Raw genomic sequence first — 23766 nt, forward strand, 5'->3', positions numbered from 1 at the left:
ATTAACATTAGCAACATCAACATTAGCTTACAGTGCACATGTGCAACTATAATACAAACAAATGTGCACATTTGGTTCTCTTTATAACACATATTATAAATGTTATATTGTTGATTTGGTATTGACTTTGACTGTATTTATGCGACGAAATTATTGTAAAGCCGATTGAGAGATTTTGTTCTAAATCTATAATCTGTAATTGGCTACTGCCGTGCATGTAGGCCCACCCCTGCGCGCCAGGGGGCGCTGTGGCCTGTAAAGCCGTCACATGGCCGCTCGAGGTTGTCTCGCTTCGAACTGATGATGTGTCAACAAAAGTGGTCACTTCCGCGTCAGCGCGGTGTTCAGGTGTGATTGGAGGCGGATGGAAAGAGCCCGACCGAAGCCCGTCCGAAGCCCGTCCTGTCCTGCTCATCCCGGGACGCTGAGAACAGCGGGCCGGCTCTTTGGCTGCTCGCTCCGCCGGCTGCACTCTCTGTGTCTGGGCCAACTTGTGGGAGATGGAGCTTCTTCGTGAGATACTTCTGGCCTTGTTCGCGCTGGCAGCTCTGCTCCTGCTCTTGGTAAATAGTCGTAAAGACTTCCCCGTATTTACTGAGCTCCTCTGGGCGTTCGGTGTTTGTTCTTTTGCTCACATTCACCAGCGCGGTTCAAGGTTTGCCACTGATTTTCATTCCTATCAAGACATATATCATATTTATCTACATCATATCAGCAAATTCAGGGTCTTTAATCTGAACAGATGGGGACTAACGTGGCCGTGAGGAGACAATAAAACGCTACTTGACTTCTCTCCAACTCCTAGTGAGAGCAAAGCTGTCCTGCATGTGTCAGATGTTCTGATGTTCTGATGTGGATCTCCTTCCAGCTGGTTCTAGCAGCACATGTCACTGCCAACATGAGCACTTCTAGAGGCAACGAGGAGAAATATTTCCTGACGTCGACAGGAGAGAAGGACCCTTCGCCCAGCCTGCATGATCCCTTTTCCAGGGAGCTGTCGGTGGTGATCCCAGCCTACAACGAGGAGCTCAGAAGTGAGTCCGCAGGCTTCAGTGGAGCACTTTTCCTAGTAATGTCTTCTTTGGAGCGTACGCATTGTTTAATCATTTGCATTCAGCAAAGAGTGTATGATTATGAATAGTATACTTGGCACGTCTGTTTTTAGTGTTTTACATGCAGCCACAGTTTGATCCGCAGGGAATGGTGTACCATCCTTCGCCAAGCTGGTTAGACCAGTCTAAATGTTTTACTACATGTTTCCCAGCCATTATGCAGTCCTGGGGGGTCGAAGCTCGTTAATGTGACTTTTCCCTGTGTGTCATTCTAGTTCCTTTAATGTTGGATGAAGCGATGCAGTACTTGGAAAACAGACAGGTGAGCGTTTGGCCTCCATAAAAGAGTATCAGTAAAAACGTTGCTGCTGTTTGTTTAAAGGGAGGAAAGTTTGGGAGGTTTATCCTCTTCTGTTCAGTTACTCACGGGGCCAGTAGGGGGCAGCATCCAGTTAGAAACAGGTACTTTGTCAATTAAATTCCTCGTGATCTTTCCCACAGAAGAAGGACCCCTCTTTTACCTATGAGGTGATTGTTGTCAACGATGGCAGCAAAGACCAAACCACCGAGGTGATTCTTTTTCTATTGTAGCAGAAAAATGTGCCGGACGTTCAGTTACAAAAGGAAAGAATTTGACTTGTTCCGCTGTTCCTTCAGGTTGCGCTGCAGTACACACGGGAGTACGGTCCGGATAAGGTGCGGGTCATGACACTGGTGAAGAACAGGGGGAAGGGCGGCGCCGTGCGAATGGTGAGACCGGCGCTGGAATGCAGCACCCGAGTGTGTCCACGGAGGTGCTGATGCGGTCTGTTGTCTTTGTTCCCTGTTCTGCCCGTTGAAGGGAGCCATGATCTGCAGGGGGAAGCTCATCCTGATGGCCGATGCCGACGGAGCTACGAAGTTCTCTGACATTGAGAAAGCAGAGTCTGCTCTTCGTGACCTCAGCCCTAAACCGGTATGAACCGGTCTGTTTTAGTTCCACTCTCTCGGGCATTTTTCTACACACATTGATGCAGATCTGGATCAAAGATGTCTTTGTCTATTTAGGACAATATGGCAATTTGCTGTGGTTCCAGGGCTCACCTGGAGAAGGCCTCCATAGCTCAGGTAAGTGTCTGAGACCGTGTTGCGGTGGAACGTGCGTCCGACGTGTTGTGTGACCACGGTGATCTCTGGCTCCGCAGCGATCCGTGTTCCGCACATTTCTGATGTACGGCTTCCACTTCCTGGTGTGGTTCTTCTGTGTGAGAGGCATCAAGGACACTCAGTGTGGCTTCAAGCTCTTCACCCGGGAGGCCGCACTCAAGACCTTCTCTTCTCTGCACGTGGAGCGCTGGTGAGAGCGCCGTCTGAGGCCCAAGCATGACCACTCAAAGCACCGTCACTAACCTGATGGCGCTTTAGCGTCGGTGGAACTCGTGCAGCAGTGAACAACGTGGTTGAAACTGTGGCGAGGAATGATGCAATCGAAGGCCCGTCCAGCCGTGCGAGGAACGCAGCTCAAACGGGCCGTTTAATCAGAACAGGAATGGCTGTCACTCACACACGCCCCCCCCACGTGGCCCGGGTAGCAGCTGTGATGTAGCTGATAACGCAGCAGCGAGAATAGCAGGAACAGGGTGAGCGGCCACACCCTCGGAGGTGTAACCTGGCAACACGGAGGCTTGGACGGAGGCTCGTCGAGGGCGTTTTATTATCGCTGATAATAATCCATGACTTCAGATTTAATACTGCAAACGTCAGTTTTCTCAGCTGATGCTTTATTTTGTGTGCAAATTCAAAGCACCGAGGGCTCAATATTTTCCTCGGTGCTTTGAATTTGCATTTGCATGTTTCCAGTTTTGAACCCTCTAACCCAACCCTAACTAACCCTAACCCTCTAACCCTAACCCTCTAACCCTAACCCTCTAACCCTAACCCTCTAACCCTAACTAACCCTAACCCTCTAACCCTAACCCTCTAACTAACCCAACCCTAACCCTAACCCAGTCCCAGTGCACAGCTGAGCCTGGTTAGTAGCGGCCCAACCCGGCTCCTTTGTAATGCAGCTGTTGAACAACTGCTGTCACAGGGCCTTTGATGTGGAGCTCCTGTACATCGCCCAGTGCTTCAAGATCCCCATAGCTGAGGTGGCCGTCAACTGGACTGAAATAGAAGGTGGGTTTTTCATGGGATATGTGGACACGTGTGCCCCCCCCCCCACTGTGTCTGTATGTCTATAAATATCTGTTTGTTTCTGTGCCTGTGATCGGTTGTTAGGGGGGTTTATCATTTAATCGAGAGGTAAATATTTGCAGCTACATTCTGTGACATGAAACCCATGTAAATAAATACTGGCCAACGATGGTGAAAAGTGTTTCACTCTGATTGTGGGACACCTGTTCTCCGGTCAGCTGCAGCAGGTTGGGGGGGGGGGCATCTACTACCTGGAGAACTAAAGGCCTTTCCTCTCTCCAGGGTCCAAGCTGGTGCCCTTCTGGAGCTGGCTGCAGATGGGACGAGATCTCATTTTTATTCGTCTGCGTTACCTCACCGGAGCCTGGAAGCTGGAGCCGCCCCGGAAGACCGACTAGCCACGAAGGCGAGCGCTGGAGTGGCAGAGGCGTCGGCAGCGGGGCCGTCCGGCCCCGAGGACCAGGAGCAGTGGCGTCCATCATCTGCTCCAACGTCCAGAATGTCAAATCCTTTTACTCCAGAGGAGCTTGGATGTGACGCGACGACACAACTGAATCCTGCCTTCTTTTTGTTTTTTAAATACTAATGTGATTTGGGCTACTAATGGCCAGGCGCTCACGTCTGTTGCCATGGTTGCAGGTCAGCTCTGATCTGTTACACAGGGTTTGCAAAAGGTGGAGGATCGGAGAATTCTGCCATGATTGTCACTCAAAACAGAGGTTAATGTGGTCTTGATGCTTCATTAAATGGTTGTTTGAAGGTTAAAGGGTGGGGGCTGATGGGATTATTGAACCCTTATTAAATACAGAATGAGTCTTTCTCTGGTGATCATTATTGAGCCGATAAACACGTGTTTGCTTCCATTCATTTATGAGCCAAATATGATGCGTTGGTATGTAACCATGCAGACGAGTACTGATTCCAGAGGGGGGGTTAAATCAAAAAAGGGTGAGCAACAGCTTTACTGGTTTTGTGTGTGTGTGTGTGTGGGGGGGGGGGGGGCAGTTAAAGGAAAGCTGACATTTTCATCAAGATGTGAACTGTTTATGCAAAGGTCTTGGTTTTAATCAGCAGGACTATAATCAGATTTTTCATTAAAATGATCAGACGCTGCCTTGTTGGCCTCTTTAGTCTCAAATTCAGGGACACATCTTCCACTTCCTCTACTTATTTGGCCTCCTCCATAAGGTTTAACACTTTGCTACCAGAAAAGTACGTTTTCATCTTTAAATGACGTTTTCCACAGGCAGCATGGACGCGACTTGTGATCGTGAGTCCAATCATCTGGATCTCGGCGCTGTCTCAGGGGCCTCCCGGAGCCCCGGGAGCGCATCCTGTTGGGGCCCTGCCAGCACGTCTGACCGGCCTCCACAACCAGACAAGACACAGTCGGAATCCTAATGCGGCCGCTCCTCTCTGGCTTCCTGTCAGTGTTCCGGTGGTGACATCACGAGCGCGCGTTAAGAGCCAACTGTCATTTAAAGACGCAGGTGAACTCTGCACGCGCCCGTCGGAGTTAACTTGGCTGCGTCCTCCTTCCGCTCAACTAATTAATGGTCCTCGTGATTGTAGAGCCCTGGCTCCGATACCCCCCCCCCCCCCAGGTTTACCTGAGGGGGGGCCTCACCTCTCCAGGTGCTCCCAACGACACACCTGCTTCACAAGGGAAATGAAAGTGAATGAAATGGAGCAGGAACCCTGGCGGCTTCACTTGGAGTTCGGACCATTGCTACTTCCTGCAGCAGTTGCAGTAAACTGAAAATGTCAAACTTGTAGACTCACTGTCGCCAGCCGGGTCTGCGTCATTAACCGGTCCGGTCACGGCACTCCCGGTGGAAGGGTCGTGTCCATCCGCACGGAGCCAGTCCCAACAATAGGACAGGCGTCGAAGAAACCACAATAAAATGGTTCGAATTCGAGTGAAGGACAGCAGAACCTTGTTCCGCCTTCCTGTGAAATGTTTCCAGTGTTGCGCAAAGTTTGGCGTGCAGGTGCAGGGTGCGTGCGCGTGTGTTATTAGGTGTAATTAACAAATCAAAGACCATCAACAATAACTGGATGAGGCCGAATACAGGCGTTACACAAAGGCACAGGTCAGGTGACAGGACGACGTGTCGGGTTTTCCACAGCTCCATCTGTTGGGGCCAGAAGACAAACTCAGGTAGTGCGCGCGCGTGCACGGGCACCGCGCAGTCGAATCTGTAATCTCTGAAATCCTGGGAAAGTTCCAGGCGGGGGAAGGCGGAGGGATCTTTCATGCAGGCGCTGCGGTTCCAGCCAGGCTGACGCCGTCCAGGCTGCGCAGCGCTGCTGGAGGAGTGGAGGCTCCGGGGAGCTCCAGACCTGCGTCACCGCACCTCGGATGGCGAGCACACGCCCGGAAACGCGCAGGCCTGGGCCTTCGCAATAAAAGCTGTAGCTCAGGAAGAAGCGCGGCTGGTGACAGAGTCACAGGATTAGCGTGATAACAGCAAACCAGGCCGGGTGTTGCTCCTCTGTTCGGGTGTTGTTAGCACCTGTCACCTGTTGGGACACCTGTCGCCTTTAGTGTAGCCTTGGTCTGTTCCCTTATAAATACAGGGATCACATCCTTAACCCTTTTGAATTTAGGCACTTAGAAAATAGCACATTTCATGAATAGCATCAGCGTGAGCAAACTGAAGGGGTCCAGGCGAGGTAATAAAAGAAACGTGCCCTCGCTTCTCTTTCGGCTGCCGTGGCGGTGCTTTTATTTTGAAACCATAAAGAGGATTTCATCTAGTTCTAACCTGACTCACCCCTCTTGTCAACACGCGCTCGTCAGACAGTCCACACACACACGCACATTCACACGCACCTTTTCTGAGCGAGTGTGAGCTGACCTAAACTTTCACAGCCCAGGAGGCCTCCGCGCGTGAAGGACCGTCTGCGCTCCACTTGGCGAAGGTGAGAGAAAAGGCGAAACTCGGCTTGTTTGAAGTGCAAGAACGTGCACTTTTCTTCTTGTTGTACATTTAATGTCAGGTTTAACCGCCGCTTCGCTTCAGTGAAATGCGTCATTAAATGTGCACCCGCGTTCAATCAAGAAGGAGTTTTAAATGTGAACAGGCGCGTTTCCAAAAGAACTGCCTCCATTTCATCTCGGGGGGGTCATCACACGCCTCCAGGTGCGTCCGCAGGTCACCGGGACGCTGCCTGGATCACGTGATCGGAGATGGCAGTAAAAGGGGAGCTGGCGGCTTGACTTCTGGGGGGCTGGTGTCCCGGTGGGGGGGGGGGGGGCTGGTGTCCCGGTGAGGAAGCGCGTGGTAATTAGCCTATCGAGGCTGCAGACTGGGCGACGCCGGGCCCCATAAAACAGCCCCGCGTGCCGATGCCGCAACGAGCTGCTGCGTTTTTGGAAGTTGCTTCTTTTCCCTTTCCTGTGATTGTGGATCTCCAACTGTGTGTCACAGCTGGGCTCATGATGGGATGGCGAGCTGCCCGTTCTACCTTTCTGTGCGCCCGAGACAACGTTCCTGGGCTGGAGTGAACGCGCACAGGCGCAGGCAGGAGCTCGAAAATCCAAAATTATGCAATATTTTGGCTGCAGCGCGGGTCAGATGGGATAAACCAGAGACTCTGAGATAGGAGATAAGACAATGAGATCACCCCGACAGGCAGAGGAGCTTAGATTATCAGCAGTGTTGAAGAAACAAGTGGGACACAAGTGTGGTAGAAAAGAGTCACCTTGTTTTTTATGTGAAAGATGAGAAGACAAACACGCAAAACACACACACACTCACTCTCTCTCTCTCTCTCTCTGTCTCTCTCCCTCCCTCTCTCTCCCTCTCTCTCCCTCTCTCTCTCTCTCTCTCTCTCTGTCTCTCTGTCTGTTTCTGTCTGTCTCTCTCTCTCTCTCTCTGTCTGTCTGTCTCTGTGTCTCCCTCCCTCTCTCTCTCTGTCTGTTTCTGTCTGTCTCTGTCTCTCCCTCCCCCTCCTGTCCTCCCCCTCCTGTCCTCCCCCTCCTGTCCTGTGATGTGTTCTGGCCAGACACTATGGCTCCTGGGCGTCAGTGGCATGATCATAGAAAGAGAGGCCAGAAAGGACATTCCACTGTTGTTCATGAGTCTGGAGCCCAGTCTGGTCGTGCTGCTCCGCTCCATCTCGGACAGAAACTGTTCTGGGATCCGGTTCATTTGACGCTACGGCGGTTTATCTTGTGGGGGGGTTATGAGTAGGTTTTGGCGATGTGGTCGGTCTCTGATTGACTTCACATCAGCTGATGGGGTTTGGGCCTCCAGGCTGAGCCCCAGAAAGTCTTTGGTTGATCTAAAACCTCTCACTTCTCTCGCCAGATGATTGAAACCTGACCCGTATTTGTGCCTGGGCGAGGGGAAACCTGCAGGATCTTCACTGTGCACCGACAAAAGAGGGAAGTTCAGCTCCTCAGGAGCGACGGTGGAACTCGGGCAGCAGCCCGTTGACACAGACCCCCCCCCCCCCCCGCTACGCCGTCCTCCCTCCTCATTATTTGCCGTTGTCACGGGAACATTAAACCCCTCTTGCAGCACCCGTCTGACCGTCTGTGCGATGAACTCCACCGCCTCCATTACGTCGCTGTTCTCCTTCACCAGCCCAGCGGTGAAGCGTCTGCTCGGCTGGAAACAGGGCGACGAGGAGGAGAAGTGGGCCGAGAAGGCGGTGGACTCGCTGGTGAAGAAGCTAAAGAAGAAGAAGGGGGCGATGGAAGAGCTGGAGAAAGCCCTCAGCTGTCCCGGGCAGCCCAGTGAGCGCCACAGTTTCTACACAACATTCACTCGTGTAGCTTTTTCAGAACGTCGAGCAGTTGCTCATGAGGAAGGACGAGTAGTTTGGGAGCGCCTGAGTTCCCGTGTCTCTGTAGTGCCGAGCAGCGAAGGCCCAGATGCTAAAACGATTTAACAGTGTAACTAAAGGTTTCACACCCGCGGCGTGCGGCAGCGTGCACGGGCGGGAACTTTCTGGACAAACTTTTGATCAATCGGGATAATTTTAGAAAACTTTGTACGAGTATAAACCCTAAACAAATGATCTTTACTCGTACAGCATGCGTTACAACCCCCCCACTCTGCTGTAATCTCTGACACCCATATTGTTGCTCAGGCAAGTGTGTGACCATTCCTCGCTCCCTGGACGGCCGGCTGCAGGTGTCCCACAGGAAGGGGCTGCCCCACGTCATCTACTGCCGGGTGTGGCGCTGGCCCGACCTGCAGTCCCACCACGAGCTGAAGGCGCTGGACTGCTGCGAGTTCCCCTTCGGCTCCAAGCAGAAGGACATCTGCGTCAACCCGTACCACTACAGACGGGTGGAGACTCCCGGTAACGGACAGCAGCTCCTGTGGCGTTTGCAGGAAGCTCCTCGCTAATGACTCCGTTTCTCTCTCCGCCCCCCCCACAGTGCTGCCGCCGGTTCTGGTCCCACGCCACAGTGAGTTCAACCCGCAGCATAGCTTGCTGGCAAAGTTTAGGAACACCTCCCTGCACGAGCCGCTGATGCCCCAGAACGCCACCTACCCAGACTCCTTCCCCCCTCTGCCCTGCTCCTCCTTCTCCACCTCCCCCTCCTCTTCCCTGGCTCGGTCTCCCTCCACCCACAGTTACCCCGACTCCCCCAACAGCTCTGCGGAGCCCGGCAGTCCGTATCACATCGCAGGTAGGGATCGAAGCGAGCAGGTCGTGGCCTTCCCATCATGCCCTGCACTCAACCCCAAAGTCTCAGATGAGTGTGCATCACTTAATTTTACCCATTGATCCATTTCCTGTAATGTGGGGCGGGCTTTCCCAGCCGAAACCCCCCCGCCTCCTTACAGTATGATGGAGACCAGTCCTCAGGAGGACGTGAAGCCAGGAAACGCCACAGAAACCATCAAACTCACATTTTCAGCTCCTCACAGAGGCAAGTGAAAGAGGAAAAGGTCCGCTCCAGTTCTGGTGTTGGCCTCGGCCCAGCGGCACATCGGGGTTTGGGATCCGTTTGGCTCAGAGGGTCCCAACGTAATCAACTTCCTGTCTGTTCCCGCCCATCTAGACCTGCGGCCGGTGTGTTACGAAGAACCCGAGTACTGGTGTTCGGTGGCCTACTACGAGCTCAACAGCCGGGTGGGGGAGACTTTCCACGCCTCGTCGCGCAGCGTCCTCGTGGACGGCTTCACCGACCCCTCCAACAACAAGAACCGCTTCTGCCTCGGCCTGCTGTCCAACGTCAATCGCAACTCCACCATCGAGCACACGCGCAGGCACATCGGCAAAGGTGGGCGGGGCCACGCGTTCGAGTTCACGCCCTTCTGATTGGAGTCCATAAGATTTAGGTGCACGTGCGTGTTGACCGGGATCAGGTGCTGAGTTCCCTGGGGCCCATTCAGGGGCGTCTGATCCCTGCCGGCACAGCTTTGTAACTTCCACACGTGCACGTTTAGATGTGAAGACACGAGGCCGAACGATTGTGGTGGAAGAGTTCAGGACGCACAACCATCAGGCGCCTCAGGGTTCCAGTGCACAACAGTGGAGGGAAGCCAGTTGTTACTTGATCTGAGCTTTGCTCGTTCCTGTGTCTCTCAGGGCTGCACCTGTACTACGTGGGCGGGGAGGTGTACGCCGAGTGCCTCAGCGACAGCAGCATCTTCGTCCAGAGCCGCAACTGCAACTTCCAGCATGGCTTCCATCCCACCACCGTCTGCAAGATTCCCAGCGGCTGCAGCCTCAAGATATTTAACAACCAGCTGTTCGCCCAGCTCCTCGCCCAGTCCGTCAACCACGGCTTCGAGGTCGTCTACGAGCTCACAAAGATGTGCACCATCCGCATGAGCTTCGTGAAGGTACTGTGGAACAGGGAGGCGATGGCCCATTAGTCTGGCATTGGTGTTCTCAATCTCAGCACTTGTTTCTGGACGCGCTGGGGGGGGGGGGGGGTGATGCTTCTATTTATAAGCGTGGACTTATTTTGAGATCTGGCTGTATCCTCTCTTTAGGGATGGGGTGCCGAATACCACCGTCAAGATGTGACCAGCACCCCCTGCTGGATAGAGGTGCACCTGCACGGCCCCCTGCAGTGGCTGGACAAGGTCCTCACACAGATGGGCTCCCCCCACAATCCCATTTCTTCAGTGTCATAACGCAGACACGCACCTTCCTGCTCTTTGTTTGCTCGCACAGGTAGTCATAGATTCTGTATTTCCCGCTGTTAATTTGTGCCCCCCCCCCCCCCCCAAATCCTTGACTCTCACACGACCTTGGACAAAACTGCAAACAAGTATTTATGAAGACTAATTCATGCGAATGAATGCTTGTGTTCCTGAAGAGACTTCTGGCTTCTGTGGGGACAGTAACTGCACTCCGAAACAAGAAAGGTGGGATATATTATGGGATATATTTCTAGGTACTCAGACGCGTTAAATGCTAAATGTTGTTGCTGTAGTATGTACTGAACGTCCAACTAATATATGGGTTCTTGTACTGGTTGCTTTGTACTTGTTCCATTAAAAATGAGGTTTTCATATAAGTTCGTTCAATAAAAAAAACAATTTAGAGTTTTAATCCATCACAGCACAGCATATAAAGAGAGCAGAGCTGCTGAGCGCAGCAGCAACGCGTTAGAGCTGCTGCCATCACTCCTCAGTCCACAACACTCAAAGTTCTAAGTGCAAAAACACTGAAAAGGTGTTTAAACACCTGCTGACGTGCACTCCACAGCTGACCGTCATGTTGCAGAGTGCACGCCAACCTCCATCACAGAAGACGGACATCAGATCCCTGGAGCAGAGTCACAATAAAAACATTCCCAATCATGAGCCACAAGAGGCGAACCTCACGAGTCCTCACGCTTGGTGTGGACGCCCGAGTTCCTCCGTCCCACCTACGCATCAACCAGCACAGTTCTTCAGTGTTCGTTCCACAGATGTGAGCAAATAAGCGTCAGCAACCCTGGAAGTGCTGCTGCGACTGGCCGTGAGTCTGTGTGGCCAGAAAGTGCTGCTGCTGCTGGAGGAAGCGGATCACCTCCGGACTCCTGAGTAACGACTGCAGGACACACATGGAAACACGGGAGCATTTCTATCAGAACTCAGAAAAACTTGGAACTTTTAAGGTTTCACACAAACTAAATACATGTTAGGGTTAGGTGAACATGGTGCACAAGGTGGTTACCAGTCTCTTCTGGTTGAGGACCTGCTCGATGAGTGTGGGTCTGGCGGGCCGGTCTCCCATGGCGCCCAGCCGCTGTTTGTTCACAGACACGGGACGTTCTTCCGAGTTCTCCTGAAACAGGAACATTTCAGCATCTCAAACTGGCCCATTTGAATGAAAGTGTGCGCGATGCCTCTCGTTCATCCACCTTACATCAAGCTTGGTGCTGGACATGGCTTTGTCGCTCTTTTTCTTCTTGTATTTGTCTTTGTACATCTTGTTGCGGTGCTTCTTGCACATCCACGGCTTCCTCTGCTTGGCGACCTGCGTGGAGGTCTCCGTGCAACCCTCGTAGGTGCACTGTTTCGGAGCGTTGTCGCCCTCCGAAGGCTCGTCGTCGTTGAGCTCCTCCGGGCTGGCGGCGCTGTCTCGCGGGTCCGACGTGTCCAGAACGTCGCTCTCCTCGTCTGGGTCGTCCATGTCGTAGGAAGAGGCGTTGTTGTCCGGGTCCTGGGGCGTCGTCACGTTCCTGCTGTCGACAACGCCGCTCTTGCTGACATAGTACCGCTGGCCGTCCTTGGTGAAGAGCAGAGTCGAGTCTTTGTTCACCGGCGTCGAGGCGTCTTCTTCGCTCATGACTGCTGCAGCGGAGCTTAGCGAGCTAGCTAGCTAGTTACAAACCATCGCGTCTCCTTATGAGATAGCTGGCAAACGCAGGCTTCACGCTAAAACCTTTTATTGCACTATGCTCGTAATTGCTATTAATATTATACGGAGTAATGCGAGATTATTGTGCAGACCACCCGAGAAGCTCCGGCGGACCCGAGTCGGCGCACGCGAGGGTTTTCTTCTTCGCTGCTCTGGTCGTTTCCTGTGGTTGGCTGCCCTCTACTGGCCAAAGGGAGATGTGCAGTGATCACATAGATGGAAATCGGGGAAAAGTCTAGAATATTTTAAAACTATATCAATGAGTAAGAAAGAGTTAAAACGGCGAAGTTTCCTCTTTCTTCTCCACCCACACCCGCACCAGGGGAGGATGCAAGCGTCGTTTCCCAGGCGTCCCAGATAAGACAGAAAAGAGCTCCACGTTGGGTTCAGCACCAGTTTTCTGACTGGTAAATACAGAAGAAATGTTCCAGTTCTGGAGCGGTGACTGGAAAAATCCAATGCACACACTAAAACACTTTCTTCAGTGACTCTAATATTATTTGTATTTTATTTATTCTATTTGTAAATACAAAAACCTACACTACAGTTATATTAATCCACGTTTAGGCTGCGACTACAATTCAATTTCCCTACGGGGATGAATAAAGTAAATCTTGAATCTTGAATCTTATGACTATTTTGGAATAACTGACAAGGTTTTGTGTTCTTTTTCAAATTATTATTTAAAGAAAACGGCCCATTTGTTTTTCAGATATTTTATTTCTGCTAATTATAGACCGTTATTGAACAGAGTTACAGGTATTGAATGAGTGGTAATGCTGTGTCAGAGCACTCTGTGAACCATGTGTCCATGTGCTGAAGCAGCACAACCAACTTAAACGCATCTATTCAACATGTCACCACATCCGTGTTCACGTGTGAGGATGGGAATGATTACAGAAAGGGTTAGGACAACTGCAGGGAGATCATCTGTTCAGACTGTGAAACCACTCTGCATTTCTCTCACCCCTCTGATTTCTTTTCCCTTTACTTATAGGATCAACCATGTCATTTCCTCTTTGCAAAGGAAGTGACATCATTATCTCACAGGAAACAAGATGATTTTTCTTCTCTAAATCTGATTAATATATTTGTCTGTTTACAGTTCTGATAGATTAACTACTGGTAAACAAATAAACTGTATTGTGAGCTATCAAAATAAATAAAATTATGCTATTTACATACAACATATAAACAATACTTCATCACAAAACCATTTATATAAGAATAGGCTACTGTATGTCTGTCATGCTTTCATCTGAATAAATGAAGCCATGAATGAGGTTGTACGGAGCAGAAATAACTCCTCCTTCCCAACGCTGCTGCTGGTTTTTCCGGCACCAATAGCACTTAAATAGGCAGCCGATAATGTAATAAATAAATAAAAACACACCGATAATGCTGGAATATATGACTGAAAATACACGTTGTTGTGGAAAAGAATGTAAACAAAAGCTATGGGGAGGATGGAAATAAAGTACAAAATCTGTTCAGATGTTGCTACAATAGCATTCTGTGTGTGTGTGTGTGTGTGTGTGTGTGTGTGTGTGTGTGTGTGTGTGTGTGTGTGTGTGCAGTCAACAGATGGATCAAATGCACCATTATCCAGGGCAAACTTACGGCGGTCTGACTGCAGGAAGGCACAGCCAAGCTCGCTCCTCCGCTGTCATTTAAGACAAACACTGTTTTGCACAGATTTGGGGGGGGGGGGGGGGACACACACACACACACGTCCTCTACACTTGTTTTCACAGAGCCGACAGCATCCTACTCCAAAAAGGGCTCAAAACTACTTCCACCCACCCCGTTTCAGTGCCATGTTCTGAGCACAAAGATTTCCTTTGTGAAAAAAGGAAAATGCGAGTAAAAAAGTGTCAAAGAAAGAGTGAATGAATGAGACATGGTCACTGGTTCACACGGCCGTGTCTGGACGGGCCACCGCGGCGTCCATGTCCAGCCCAGGTCATCCCTGGAGGGGAGGCTCTCGCACGTTCTCGAACTCTTGGCTCAAATGAAGAACTTTTAAAGGAAATGAAAATCTCTCATCCCACTTTTCCTGTTTCCGTTGCTTCTCCAGACTTTCTCCCAGCCTCTTATTTCCCCCCATTCACCCTTTCATCAGTCTCAGGATTTAAAAAAGACGGATTTAGGAAAAGATACATTTTCCCACTGATTATTTTCCTCCCGTTTTCATTTGATCACTCAAGTGCTGATGAGGAATCTCCTGGCCCCCCTCCCTCACTGAGGAGGGCGAGGAGATTCCTCCTGGCTTCATCCTCTCGTGGTTGAGCTCCAACAGGTGAACTGGGAGAGCGGGCCGAACTGGCTGAGCTGATGGACAGGTCATCAGAGTCAGACGGTCGGCCCACGTTTGGGATCGTGTCAGGGGTGAGGAGGAGGGGGGCCACGGGTAGAGCTGGGAGGCAACTGGGAGGCTCCAGCCACGTTCCTGTGGATGTTGCTGCGGTCACAGTCGGCATCATCTCCAAAAACAGGTGCTTCACATCCGAGTGGCATCCTCGTCTGAGAACCTGCCCCTCCTTATCAAGAGGGGCGGCCTGGACATGGAAGGAGCCAGAGAACAAAATGATTAGAACCTCCGTTGGACACATTGGTGCCAGAAAACCAGTATGGAGGACCAGGACAGTATGGAGGGCCAGGACAGTATGGAGGACCAGGACAGTATGGAGGGCCAGGACAGTATGGAGGACCAGGACAGTATGGAGGACCAGGACAGTATGGAGGGCCAGGACAGTATGGAGGACCAGGACAGTATGGAGGACCAGGACAGTATGGAGGGCCAGGACAGTATGGAGGACCAGGACAGTATGGAGGACCAGGACAGTATGGAGGGACCAGGACAGTATGGAGGGCCAGGACAGTATGGAGGACCAGGACAGTATGGAGGACCAGGACAGCTTTACATGTGGTTTCAGCCCATTCTTTAGTAATGTGAATGAAGCCATTGAGCTCCTGCTGCGCTGCCATGCTCCAGTTCTATAAGATCAACGCTCTCTTCTCCGCTGGGCGTGATCCAGGATCACGCGGCTGCAGCCCTGAAATGTCTCTGCAACTCTGCTGTCTCTCAGTATTTGATTGGATTTCAACAAAACCTCAGGTGCAGATGCCAATAAAGTAAAAAATATTCATCTAATACGGACCATTAGCATTAGCATGCTGCTAACTGTTGCTCTAGTATCTTAACCATTTAATAGATGGATTCCTAATATTACATATATGACCGGATTATATGTATTTCTACTGGTGCATCTCCGGCTCCTCCACACAAAAATGCTGTGGGTGCTGGGTGACTGTCAGGTTAACAGGAGGAGCAAAATAACAGACCAAATAATAATAATAAAGGAGTGAGGGCAGCAAGCAAAGGAGCTGGGACACATTTCTGAAAGGCAGCAATCACAAAGAAAGTGTGGGGAAGTGACCGAAGCAGAAGGATGAGAGCATCTAACACACAGGAACATGACATCTGACACGGGCTCACGGACACAGACGGCAACATTGTGCAGCACCGGATGGAAACAAAGGCTAAAAAGAAAAACCCAGCCAGACACGAGGAGCAGGACATGAGGAGGTGGCAGCAGGCGCCACTCAGGGCTGCGGGACAGACAGGCGAGTTAGGGTCGGGTCTCTATGGAAACCTGGCGTACCTTATCCAGTACATGGCCGGGTGCTGGTAGAAATCCAACGACCCAGATCTCTGCATAGAAAAGCTGTCATCCAGCTGAGCATAAAGAGAAACCAGCAAAATCAATCCAAACATCTGGGAGCCTCATGGGTCTCTCCCGCGTGGGTTCTGTCGGGCCCGTTAGGGACTTACGGAGATGACTGACACTCCAGCGGTGGTGTCGTTGCCCTTTGGACTGGTGTTGAAGTGCTTCTTGATCTTCCCCGCCACTGAGAGCTGATGATGGTTCTCACATAGACCCTCGTCCTGAATCAGGAGAGAGCACAGGAACTGAACCAGAGCTCCTGGGGAACATCCCCAGCTCAGGCGGACTCAGGCGGACTCACCGTGACCCAGGGGTGCTCCAGAACCTGGAGGGCGGTGAACCTTTGGTCGACCTCAACCTCCAGCATGACTCGGATCAGATCCTGGAGTGGTGAGCAGACACGGGTCGTTTTTAATGGCCTCCCTATAACAGGGAGAAAGGGGATTGTGCTCACTCACCTTTGCTGTCTCCGACACGTTGTCCCAGTACGGCAGGGGGAACTCCAGCTGCCCCGTTAGGATCTGATCAAAAAGCACTTCCTGATCGTCACTGCTCCTGTAAACACATGGAAACGAGATCACAAGAGTCGTTGCTGCAGATGGCGTGAATATTATTATTATTATTAGCTTAGCTCACCCTCGGAATGGTGGGAAACCACACAGCAGGATGTAGGTGATGACTCCAGCCGCCCAGATGTCCACCTTAAGGCCATAACTGCCCCGGGACAAACAAATACGGTTGTTCCTCTGACTTGGGACTCAACGTCATGACATCCCGTCCCACCCCGACCCACCCCGACCCCGACCCCGGCCCCGACCCACCCCGACCCCGACCCACCCCGACCCACCCCGACCCCGACCCACCCCGACCCCGGCCCCGGCCCCGGCCCCGGCCCCGTCCCACCCCGGCCCCGGCCCCGGCCCCGACCCCGACCCACCCCGGCCCTGACCCTGACCCCGTTCCACCCTGACCCCCGCCCCGACCCCGGCCCCGACCCCGGCCCCGACCCCGGCCCCGACCCCGACCCCGACCCCGACCCACCCCGGCCCTGACCCCGGCCCTGACCCTGACCCCGTTCCACCCTGACCCCCACCCCGACCCCGGCCCTGACCCCGACCCTGACCCCGGCCCCGGCCCCGACCCCGGCCCCGACCCCGACCCCCACCCCTACCCCGGCCCTGACCCCTACCCCGGCCCTGACCCCTACCCCGGCCCCGGCCCCGGCCCCGGCCCCGGCCCCGACCCTGACCCCGGCCCTGACCCCTACCCCGGCCCTGACCCCTACCCCGGCCCCGGCCCCGGCCCCGGCCCCGACCCTGACCCCGGCCCCGGCCCTGACCCCTACCCCGGCCCCGGCCCCGGCCCCGGCCCCGACCCTGACCCCGGCCCCGGCCCCGACCCCGGCCCCGACCCCGGCCCTGACCCCGACCCCGACCCCGGCCCCGACCCCGGCCCCGACCCTTACCCTGTTTCTGAAATGATTTCCGGTGCTACATATGTCGGGGTCCCACAGACGGTGTAAAGGGGTCCGTCCACCACGGTCGCTAAACCAAAGTCTCCTAGTTTCAGGCTTTTGCTGCCATCAGCGTGTTCATACACCTGCACACAGGAGGAGATCATCCGGTCCCAGAGGAGCTCCGTCACACACGCTCGTGCTAACATGCTAACATCCAATTAGCACAAATCCAGTTCAGACACTGAGTCCAAGCAATGATGCATCCACGTAGATAATATCTACTTTAGCTTCAGGGAGGGAGGAGCAGGAGGGAGGAGGGAGGAGGAGCAGGGGGGAGGAGGGAGGAGGGAGGAGGGAGGAGGGAGGAGGAGGGAGGAGGGAGGAGGAGGGAGCAGGAGGAGGGAGGAGGAGGAGCAGGGGGAGGAGGGAGGAGGGAGGAGGAGCTGGAGGGAGGAGGGAGCAGGAGGGAGGAGGAGGGAGGAGGGAGGAGGGAGGAGGAGCTGGAGGGAGGAGGGAGCAGGAGGGAGGAGGAGGGAGGAGGAGGGAGGAGGAGGGAGCAGGAGGGAGGGAGGAGGGAGCAGGAGGGAGGAGGAGCAGGGGAGGAGGGAGGAGGGAGGAGGAGGGAGGAGGAGTGAGGAGGAGGGAGGAGGGAGGAGGAGGGAGGAGGAGTGAGGAGGAGGGAGGAGGAGGGAGGAGGAGGGAGGAGGAGGAGGAGGAGGAGGAGGGAGGAGGAGGGAGGAGGAGGGAGGAGTGAGGAGGAGTGGGAGGAGGGAGGAGGGAGGAGGAGGGAGCAGGAGGAGGAGGAGGAGGGAGGGAGGAGGAGAGGCGCAGGAGGAGGAGAAGGAGGAGGGAGGACGGGAAGGGAGGAGGGAGGCAGGAGGAGGAGGGAGGAGGGGAGCAGGAGGGAGGAGGAGGGAGGAGGGAGCAGGAGGGAGAGGAGGGAGGAGGAGGAGGAGGGAGGAAGGAGGAGGGAGCAGGAGGAGCAGGAGGAGGGAGGAGGGAGGAGCAGGAGGAGGGAGGAGCAGGAGGAGGGAGGAGCAGGAGGGAGGAGGCCCGTCAGTGAGCGTCACCAGGTCATCAGCAGGAACTCACCAGCAGGTTTTCTGGTTTAATGTCTCTGTGCACGATGTTGAGGCTGTGGAGGTGTTTGATGGCGTTGGCCAGGTTGTGCAACATCCCGCTGGCGTCCCGCTCTGTGTATCTGTTGGCAGACGTGATGGCGTCGAAGAGATCTCCCCCCTGTGGACAAAGGGTTAGGGTTAGGGTGTGTGTGTGGGGGGGGGTCAGGGGGGGTGTTTGACATTTCCTGTTTCAGCTTCAGCCTGAACTCTGTCTGAGCTGCTTTAAAAGGCCTCTGCAGTTTGTTTCCTGCGCTTTAATAAGACTTTCACTCATTTTTATCCTTTTCTTCACCCTTCGCCTGCTCCCTGTCATTTCTCCGTTTCTTAAACTTTCCTTGCACATTAATCCCCCCCCCCCCCCCCCCCCTCCACTCTTATCCTCTTTCCAAGAGGACTAAATAGAACAGAAGCTTAAAATAGGGCTGAACCTTTGGCTCCTTCACCCCCCACCTGGAGACAGTGATCGACCTGCACAGCTTCCTGTATTTAAGCCTCAGCTCCGCCACAGACGAGGCTTCAGGGTTTGTGGAGATTCCCAGATGAATCCCAGTACTGACGACGCTCCGATACAGCTGCTGTTCCCCAATAACGTGCTTTCCTCTGTGCTTCCTGCATATCCAAAGCTCTGACTAGAAAACAGATTTCTATGCTCGGTAGTGGCCACGGCGGTATTCCAGACGTGTTGGATCTCTGTTAAAACTGTTGCCGGTTTTTCCTGACAGGCAGCCTCATTATTTCTCCCTTTGTCTTTGGTTTTTCCTTCCGGACGTCTGCCTCATGCAGCTGCCTCACCCTCGCTCGTGGGTCGGACACAGTCCCGCGTCGGCACATTCCCACTGCCGCCTGCCTCCCCTCCATATTCTGTAGTACTCTACAGCACATCGTGAACAGATGGATCACATTCCCGGCTGCTGAATTATGCACGAACGTCTCTGGTCTCCAACAGCGAGGGGGAATAAAGAATGTGAGTGCACGGGCGCTCCAGGCCACTCTTCCATTCCCTGGAGCGCCCTGGTGCCTTAGCACCGCTGCCCCTGTCTGGCCTGCCTCGTCCTCACAGTGGACAGAAACGTCTGCGTTAGCTTTGCGTTAGCTTTGCGGTAGCTTTGCGGTAGCTTTGCGTTAGCTTTGCGGTAGCTTTGCGGTAGCTTTGCCAGGCTAGTTTAAAGAGCAGACACGTGCCTTCACCAGCTCCATCACCAGGTAGAGCTCGTTGTACGTGTCCACCTCCTCTATGAGCAGGACGATATTGGGATGTTTGACCCGGCGTAGAATGGCCACCTCGTTCTGGATCATGTGCTCCTGGAACAGACAGAACGTTACAATGATGCCGTTGCGTCAGGAACGGGGCCGGGCGGCGCCTTCTCTCCCGGAGCATCGCACCTTGCCTCTGCATTTGCCCTTGTTGATGATCTTCAGCGCGTACTCCCGGCCCGTGGAGCGCTCCACGCACTCTCGCACCACCGCAAAGTTGCCGTCGCCCAGCGTGCGTCCCACCGTGTAGCGCTCCGATATGTAGGGCGGCACGGCCGGAACCTCCACCACCAGGAGCTCGGCTGCAAGGCGGAAAGGCGACCTTTGAAAACAGCCAGCACCATTCCTGCTCTGGAATGTTCTCCAGTCCTTTGGAAAGTTTTACAGTATTTTTTGTGTCCGTTTGTGATTTCATTTTACTCCGAAAATTAGTGCTAAAAGTGTCATAAACATTTTCTAAGATGGAGGTTACTAAAGGTCAAATATAGTCACGGAATTATAGTGAGATTATTCTTAGGCTTTATAAATGGTATAGTGTGTGCACGTGTGTGTGTGTGTATGTGCAAGTGTGTGTGTGTGTGTGTGCGTGAGTGTGTGTGTATGTGCACGTGTGTGTGTGCACGTGTGTGTGTGCGTGAGTGTGTGTGTGTATGTGCACATGTGTGTGTCTCTCTGTGTGTGTCTGTGTGTGTGTGGGTGTCCCTGTGTGTGCCTCTGTGTGTGTGTCCCTGTGTGTGTCTCTCTGTGTGCTCTGTGTCTGTGTGTGTGTGTCTGTGTGTGTGTGTCTGTGTGTGTGTGTGTGCACGTGTGTGTGTGTCTGTGTGTCTCTATGTGTGTGTCTGTGTGTGTGTCTCTGTGTGTGTGTGTGTCTCTGTGTGTGTGCACGTGTGTGTGTGTCTGTGTGTCTCTATGTGTGTGTCTGTGTGTGTGTGTGTCTCTATGTGTGTGTCTGTGTGTGTGTCTCTCTGTGTGTGTCTCTCCGTGTGTGTCTATCTGTGTGTCTGTGTGTCCCTGTGTGTGTGTCTCTGTGTGCGTCTCTATGTGTGCGTCTCTGTGTGTGTGTCTCTATGTGTGTGTGTCTCTGTGTGTGTCTCTGTGTGTGTCTGTGTGTGTGTCTCTCTCTGTGTGTGTCCTGTGTGTGTGTGTCTGTGTGTGTGTGTGTGTGTCTCTGTGCGTCTCTATGTGTGTGTCTCTCTGTGTCTGTGTGTGTCTCTATGTGTGTGCGTCTATGTGCGTCTATATGTGTGCGTCTCTGTGTGTGTGTCTCTCTGTGTGTCTGTGTGTGTCTCTGTGTGTGTCTGTGTGTGTCTATCTGTGTGTCTGTGTGTCTGTGTGTCTGTGTGTGTCTCTCTGTGTGTGTGTCTCTGTGTCTCTGTGTGTGTGTCTCTGTGTGTGCCTCTCTGTGTGTGTCTGTGTGTCTCTCTGTGTGTGTCTGTGTGTGTGTGTGTCTCTCTGTGTCTCTGTGTGTGTGTCTCTGTGTGTGCGTCTATGTGTGTCTCTGTGTGTGTGTCTCTCTGTGTCTCTGTGTGTGTGTCTCTGTGTGTGCGTCTATGTGTGTCTCTCTGTGTGTCTGTGTGTCTCTCTGTGTGTCTCTCTGTGTGTGTCTCTGTGTGTCTGTGTGTGTCTGTGTGTGTGAGGGGATGAGAACATGATGTACTGATCCGATCAGCGACCGGATGCATCACAGGTCTGAATCACACGTGTGATATCTTCAAACGTGCGCGTCCACGCTGACCACCGGCGGGGAGTCGCCGGCGGGGAGTCGCCGGCGAGGAGTCGCGCTACGTTCCCGACGCTCCTCACCTTCGTTCACGGCTCCGTCTCCATCTTCCACTGAGCTGGAAACTTTGCTGGAAGACAGAGAGGTGGAAGAACCCTGGGAACCCTGCAGAGAACACAGGAAGGGACGGCTGAAGGAAGGTGCAGGAACAGGAAGGGGACCGGAGCGTCTTCAGACTGTCCTCGCTGGTCGGGACCCGTCCACGCTGCTGTTACCGTGACTACACCTCGCCAACACAGGACATGAATAATTCCTCCCTGCGATTCCTCGTGTCCACCTTTATTCATGCACGTTCACAGGCGTCTGTCAACACAACTGACTCGCTGCACCTCCTGACCTGCCGTCTGTTGTCATGGAAGCAGGCGGGGAGGCGGGGTCTATTCTGGACTGCAGATGAGAACCCGCCCCTCTCAAATGTGTCTTTCCTCTTCTCTCAGTCCTTCCTCTGCCGGGTCCATTTAGGACCCTCTCAGAGCGCCTTTCGTCACACTCACTCCTCTCATTTGTAGGAATGCACATTCCTCCCGTATCGATATCTCTCTTTCCTCCCTCTCATTCGTCTCGCCCGTCCTCCGGTGAGAAATCTTTGCGGGTTTGGGTTGTTTTTTTAAGCTTTTAAAGCTTGCAAGTGATCTGCCATCATGGCTGCCATCATGGCTGCCATCATGGCTGCCATCATGGCTGCCATCAGATCTGCCATCATGGCTGCCATCATGGCTGCCATCAGATCTGCCATCCTGGCTGCCATCAGATCTGCCATCATGGCTGCCATCGTGGTTGCCATCATGGCTGCCATCAGATCTGCCATCGTGGCTGCCATCAGATCTGCCATCGTGGCTGCCATCAGATCTGCCATCGTGGTTGCCATCATGGCTGCCATCATGGCTGCCATCAGATCTGCCATCATGGCTGCCATCAGATCTGCCATCATGGCTGCCATCATGGCTGCCATCAGATCTGCCATCATGGCTGCCATCAGATCAGCCATCATGGCTGCCATCAGATCAGCCATCATGGCTGCCATCATGGCTGCCATCAGATCTGCCATCATGGCTGCCATCAGATCAGCCATCATGGCTGCCATCAGATCTGCCATCATGGCTGCCATCGTGGTTGCCATCATGGCTGCCATCAGATCTGCCATCATGGCTGCCATCGTGGCTGCCATCATGGCAGCCATCAGATCTGCCATCGTGGCTGCCATCAGATCTGCCATCATGGCTGCCATCGTGGCTGCCATCGTGGCTGCCATCATGGCTGCCATCAGATCTGCCATCATGGCTGCCATCGTGGTTGCCATCATGGCTGCCATCGTGGTTGCCATCATGGCTGCCATCATGGCTGCCATCAGATCAGCCATCATGGCTGCCATCAGATCTGCCATCATGGCTGCCATCGTGGTTGCCATCATGGCTGCCATCATGGCTGCCATCAGATCTGCCATCGTGGCTGCCATCATGGCTGCCATCATGGCTGCCATCGTGGTTGCCATCATGGCTGCCATCATGGCTGCCATCAGATCTGCCATCATGGCTGCCATCATGGCTGCCATCAGATCTGCCATCATGGCTGCCATCAGATCAGCCATCATGGCTGCCATCAGATCTGCCATGATGGCAGCCATGATGGCTGATCTGATGGCAGCCATGATGGCAGATCTGATGGCAGCCATGATGGCAGCCATGATGGCAGATCTGATGGCAGCCATCAGATCTGCCATCATGGCTGCCATCGTGGCTGCCATCATGGCTGCCATCAGATCTGCCATCATGGCTGCCATCATGGCTGCCATCATGGCTGCCATCAGATCTGCCATCATGGCTGCCATCAGATCAGCCATCATGGCTGCCATCATGGCAGATCTGATGGCAGCCATCATGGCTGCCATCATGGCTGCCATCAGATCAGCCATCATGGCTGCCATCAGATCTGCCATCATGGCTGCCATCGTGGCTGCCATCATGGCTGCCATCAGATCTGCCATCATGGCTGCCATCCTGGCTGCCATCATGGCTGCCATCAGATCTGCCATCATGGCTGCCATCAGATCTGCCATCATGGCTGCCATCGTGGCTGCCATCATGGCTGCCATCAGATCTGCCATCATGGCTGCCATCGTGGTTGCCATCATGGCTGCCATCAGATCTGCCATCATGGCTGCCATCATGGCTGCCATCAGATCAGCCATCATGGCTGCCATCAGATCAGCCATCATGGCTGCCATCAGATCAGCCATCATGGCTGCCATCATGGCTGCCATCAGATCTGCCATCATGGCTGCCATCAGATCAGCCATCATGGCTGCCATCAGATCTGCCATCATGGCTGCCATCGTGGCTGCCATCATGGCAGCCATCAATCTGCCATCGTG

At 53.5% G+C, this 23766-nt stretch overlaps 4 protein-coding genes and 1 long non-coding RNA gene across 7 annotated transcripts; 2 read left to right on the forward strand and 3 right to left on the reverse strand.

The window, feature by feature from the left end:
* Positions 1–278: 278 nt before the first annotated feature.
* On the forward strand, positions 279–4069 carry alg5 (ALG5 dolichyl-phosphate beta-glucosyltransferase). Its single transcript, XM_003971333.3, has 10 exons — positions 279–563; positions 869–1034; positions 1328–1374; positions 1554–1622; positions 1710–1802; positions 1894–2007; positions 2100–2159; positions 2237–2388; positions 3124–3209; positions 3510–4069. The coding sequence occupies exons 1-10, from the start codon at positions 501–503 to the stop codon at positions 3623–3625; spliced, it is 966 nt and encodes a 321-aa protein (XP_003971382.2). The 5' UTR covers positions 279–500; the 3' UTR covers positions 3626–4069.
* Positions 4070–4218: 149 nt separating this feature from the next.
* Positions 4219–5602, reverse strand: LOC115252579 (uncharacterized). Of its 2 annotated transcripts, none has more exons than XR_003890916.1 (2): positions 5010–5602; positions 4219–4880 (listed from the first exon to the last, which is right to left on the reverse strand). It is a non-coding gene; the product is annotated as an uncharacterized lncRNA (long non-coding RNA). The 2 variants fall into 2 exon arrangements; XR_003890915.1 differs by having other exon boundaries at positions 4219–4883.
* Positions 5603–5892: 290 nt separating this feature from the next.
* On the forward strand, positions 5893–10725 carry smad9 (SMAD family member 9). Of its 2 annotated transcripts, none has more exons than XM_029847924.1 (8): positions 5893–6152; positions 7544–7974; positions 8331–8546; positions 8626–8880; positions 8998–9123; positions 9256–9477; positions 9786–10042; positions 10196–10725. In XM_029847924.1, exons 2-8 carry the CDS (start codon positions 7779–7781, stop codon positions 10337–10339), a joined length of 1416 nt encoding a protein of 471 aa, XP_029703784.1. In that variant the 5' UTR covers positions 5893–6152; positions 7544–7778; the 3' UTR covers positions 10340–10725. The 2 variants fall into 2 exon arrangements, with proteins under 2 accessions (XP_029703784.1, XP_003971365.1); XM_003971316.3 differs by having other exon boundaries at positions 5917–6152; positions 9013–9123.
* A 7-nt stretch (positions 10726–10732) lies between these two features.
* Positions 10733–12237, reverse strand: rfxap (regulatory factor X-associated protein). The gene is made up of 3 exons (XM_003971332.3): positions 11562–12237; positions 11370–11480; positions 10733–11243 (listed from the first exon to the last, which is right to left on the reverse strand). The coding sequence occupies exons 1-3, from the start codon at positions 11982–11984 to the stop codon at positions 11139–11141; spliced, it is 639 nt and encodes a 212-aa protein (XP_003971381.1). The 5' UTR covers positions 11985–12237; the 3' UTR covers positions 10733–11138.
* Positions 12238–14408: 2171 nt separating this feature from the next.
* Positions 14409–21749, reverse strand: dclk1a (doublecortin-like kinase 1a). The gene is made up of 12 exons (XM_029848720.1): positions 21733–21749; positions 21419–21564; positions 19745–19917; positions 19544–19663; positions 18333–18479; positions 17250–17383; positions 16421–16498; positions 16243–16339; positions 16086–16166; positions 15892–16005; positions 15722–15795; positions 14409–14614 (listed from the first exon to the last, which is right to left on the reverse strand). The coding sequence occupies exons 1-12, from the start codon at positions 21747–21749 to the stop codon at positions 14557–14559; spliced, it is 1239 nt and encodes a 412-aa protein (XP_029704580.1). The 3' UTR covers positions 14409–14556.
* Positions 21750–23766: the final 2017 nt, after the last annotated feature.

This window comes from Takifugu rubripes, chromosome 15 (assembly GCF_901000725.2).
Source record: "Takifugu rubripes chromosome 15, fTakRub1.2, whole genome shotgun sequence".
NCBI lineage: Eukaryota > Metazoa > Chordata > Actinopteri > Tetraodontiformes > Tetraodontidae > Takifugu > Takifugu rubripes.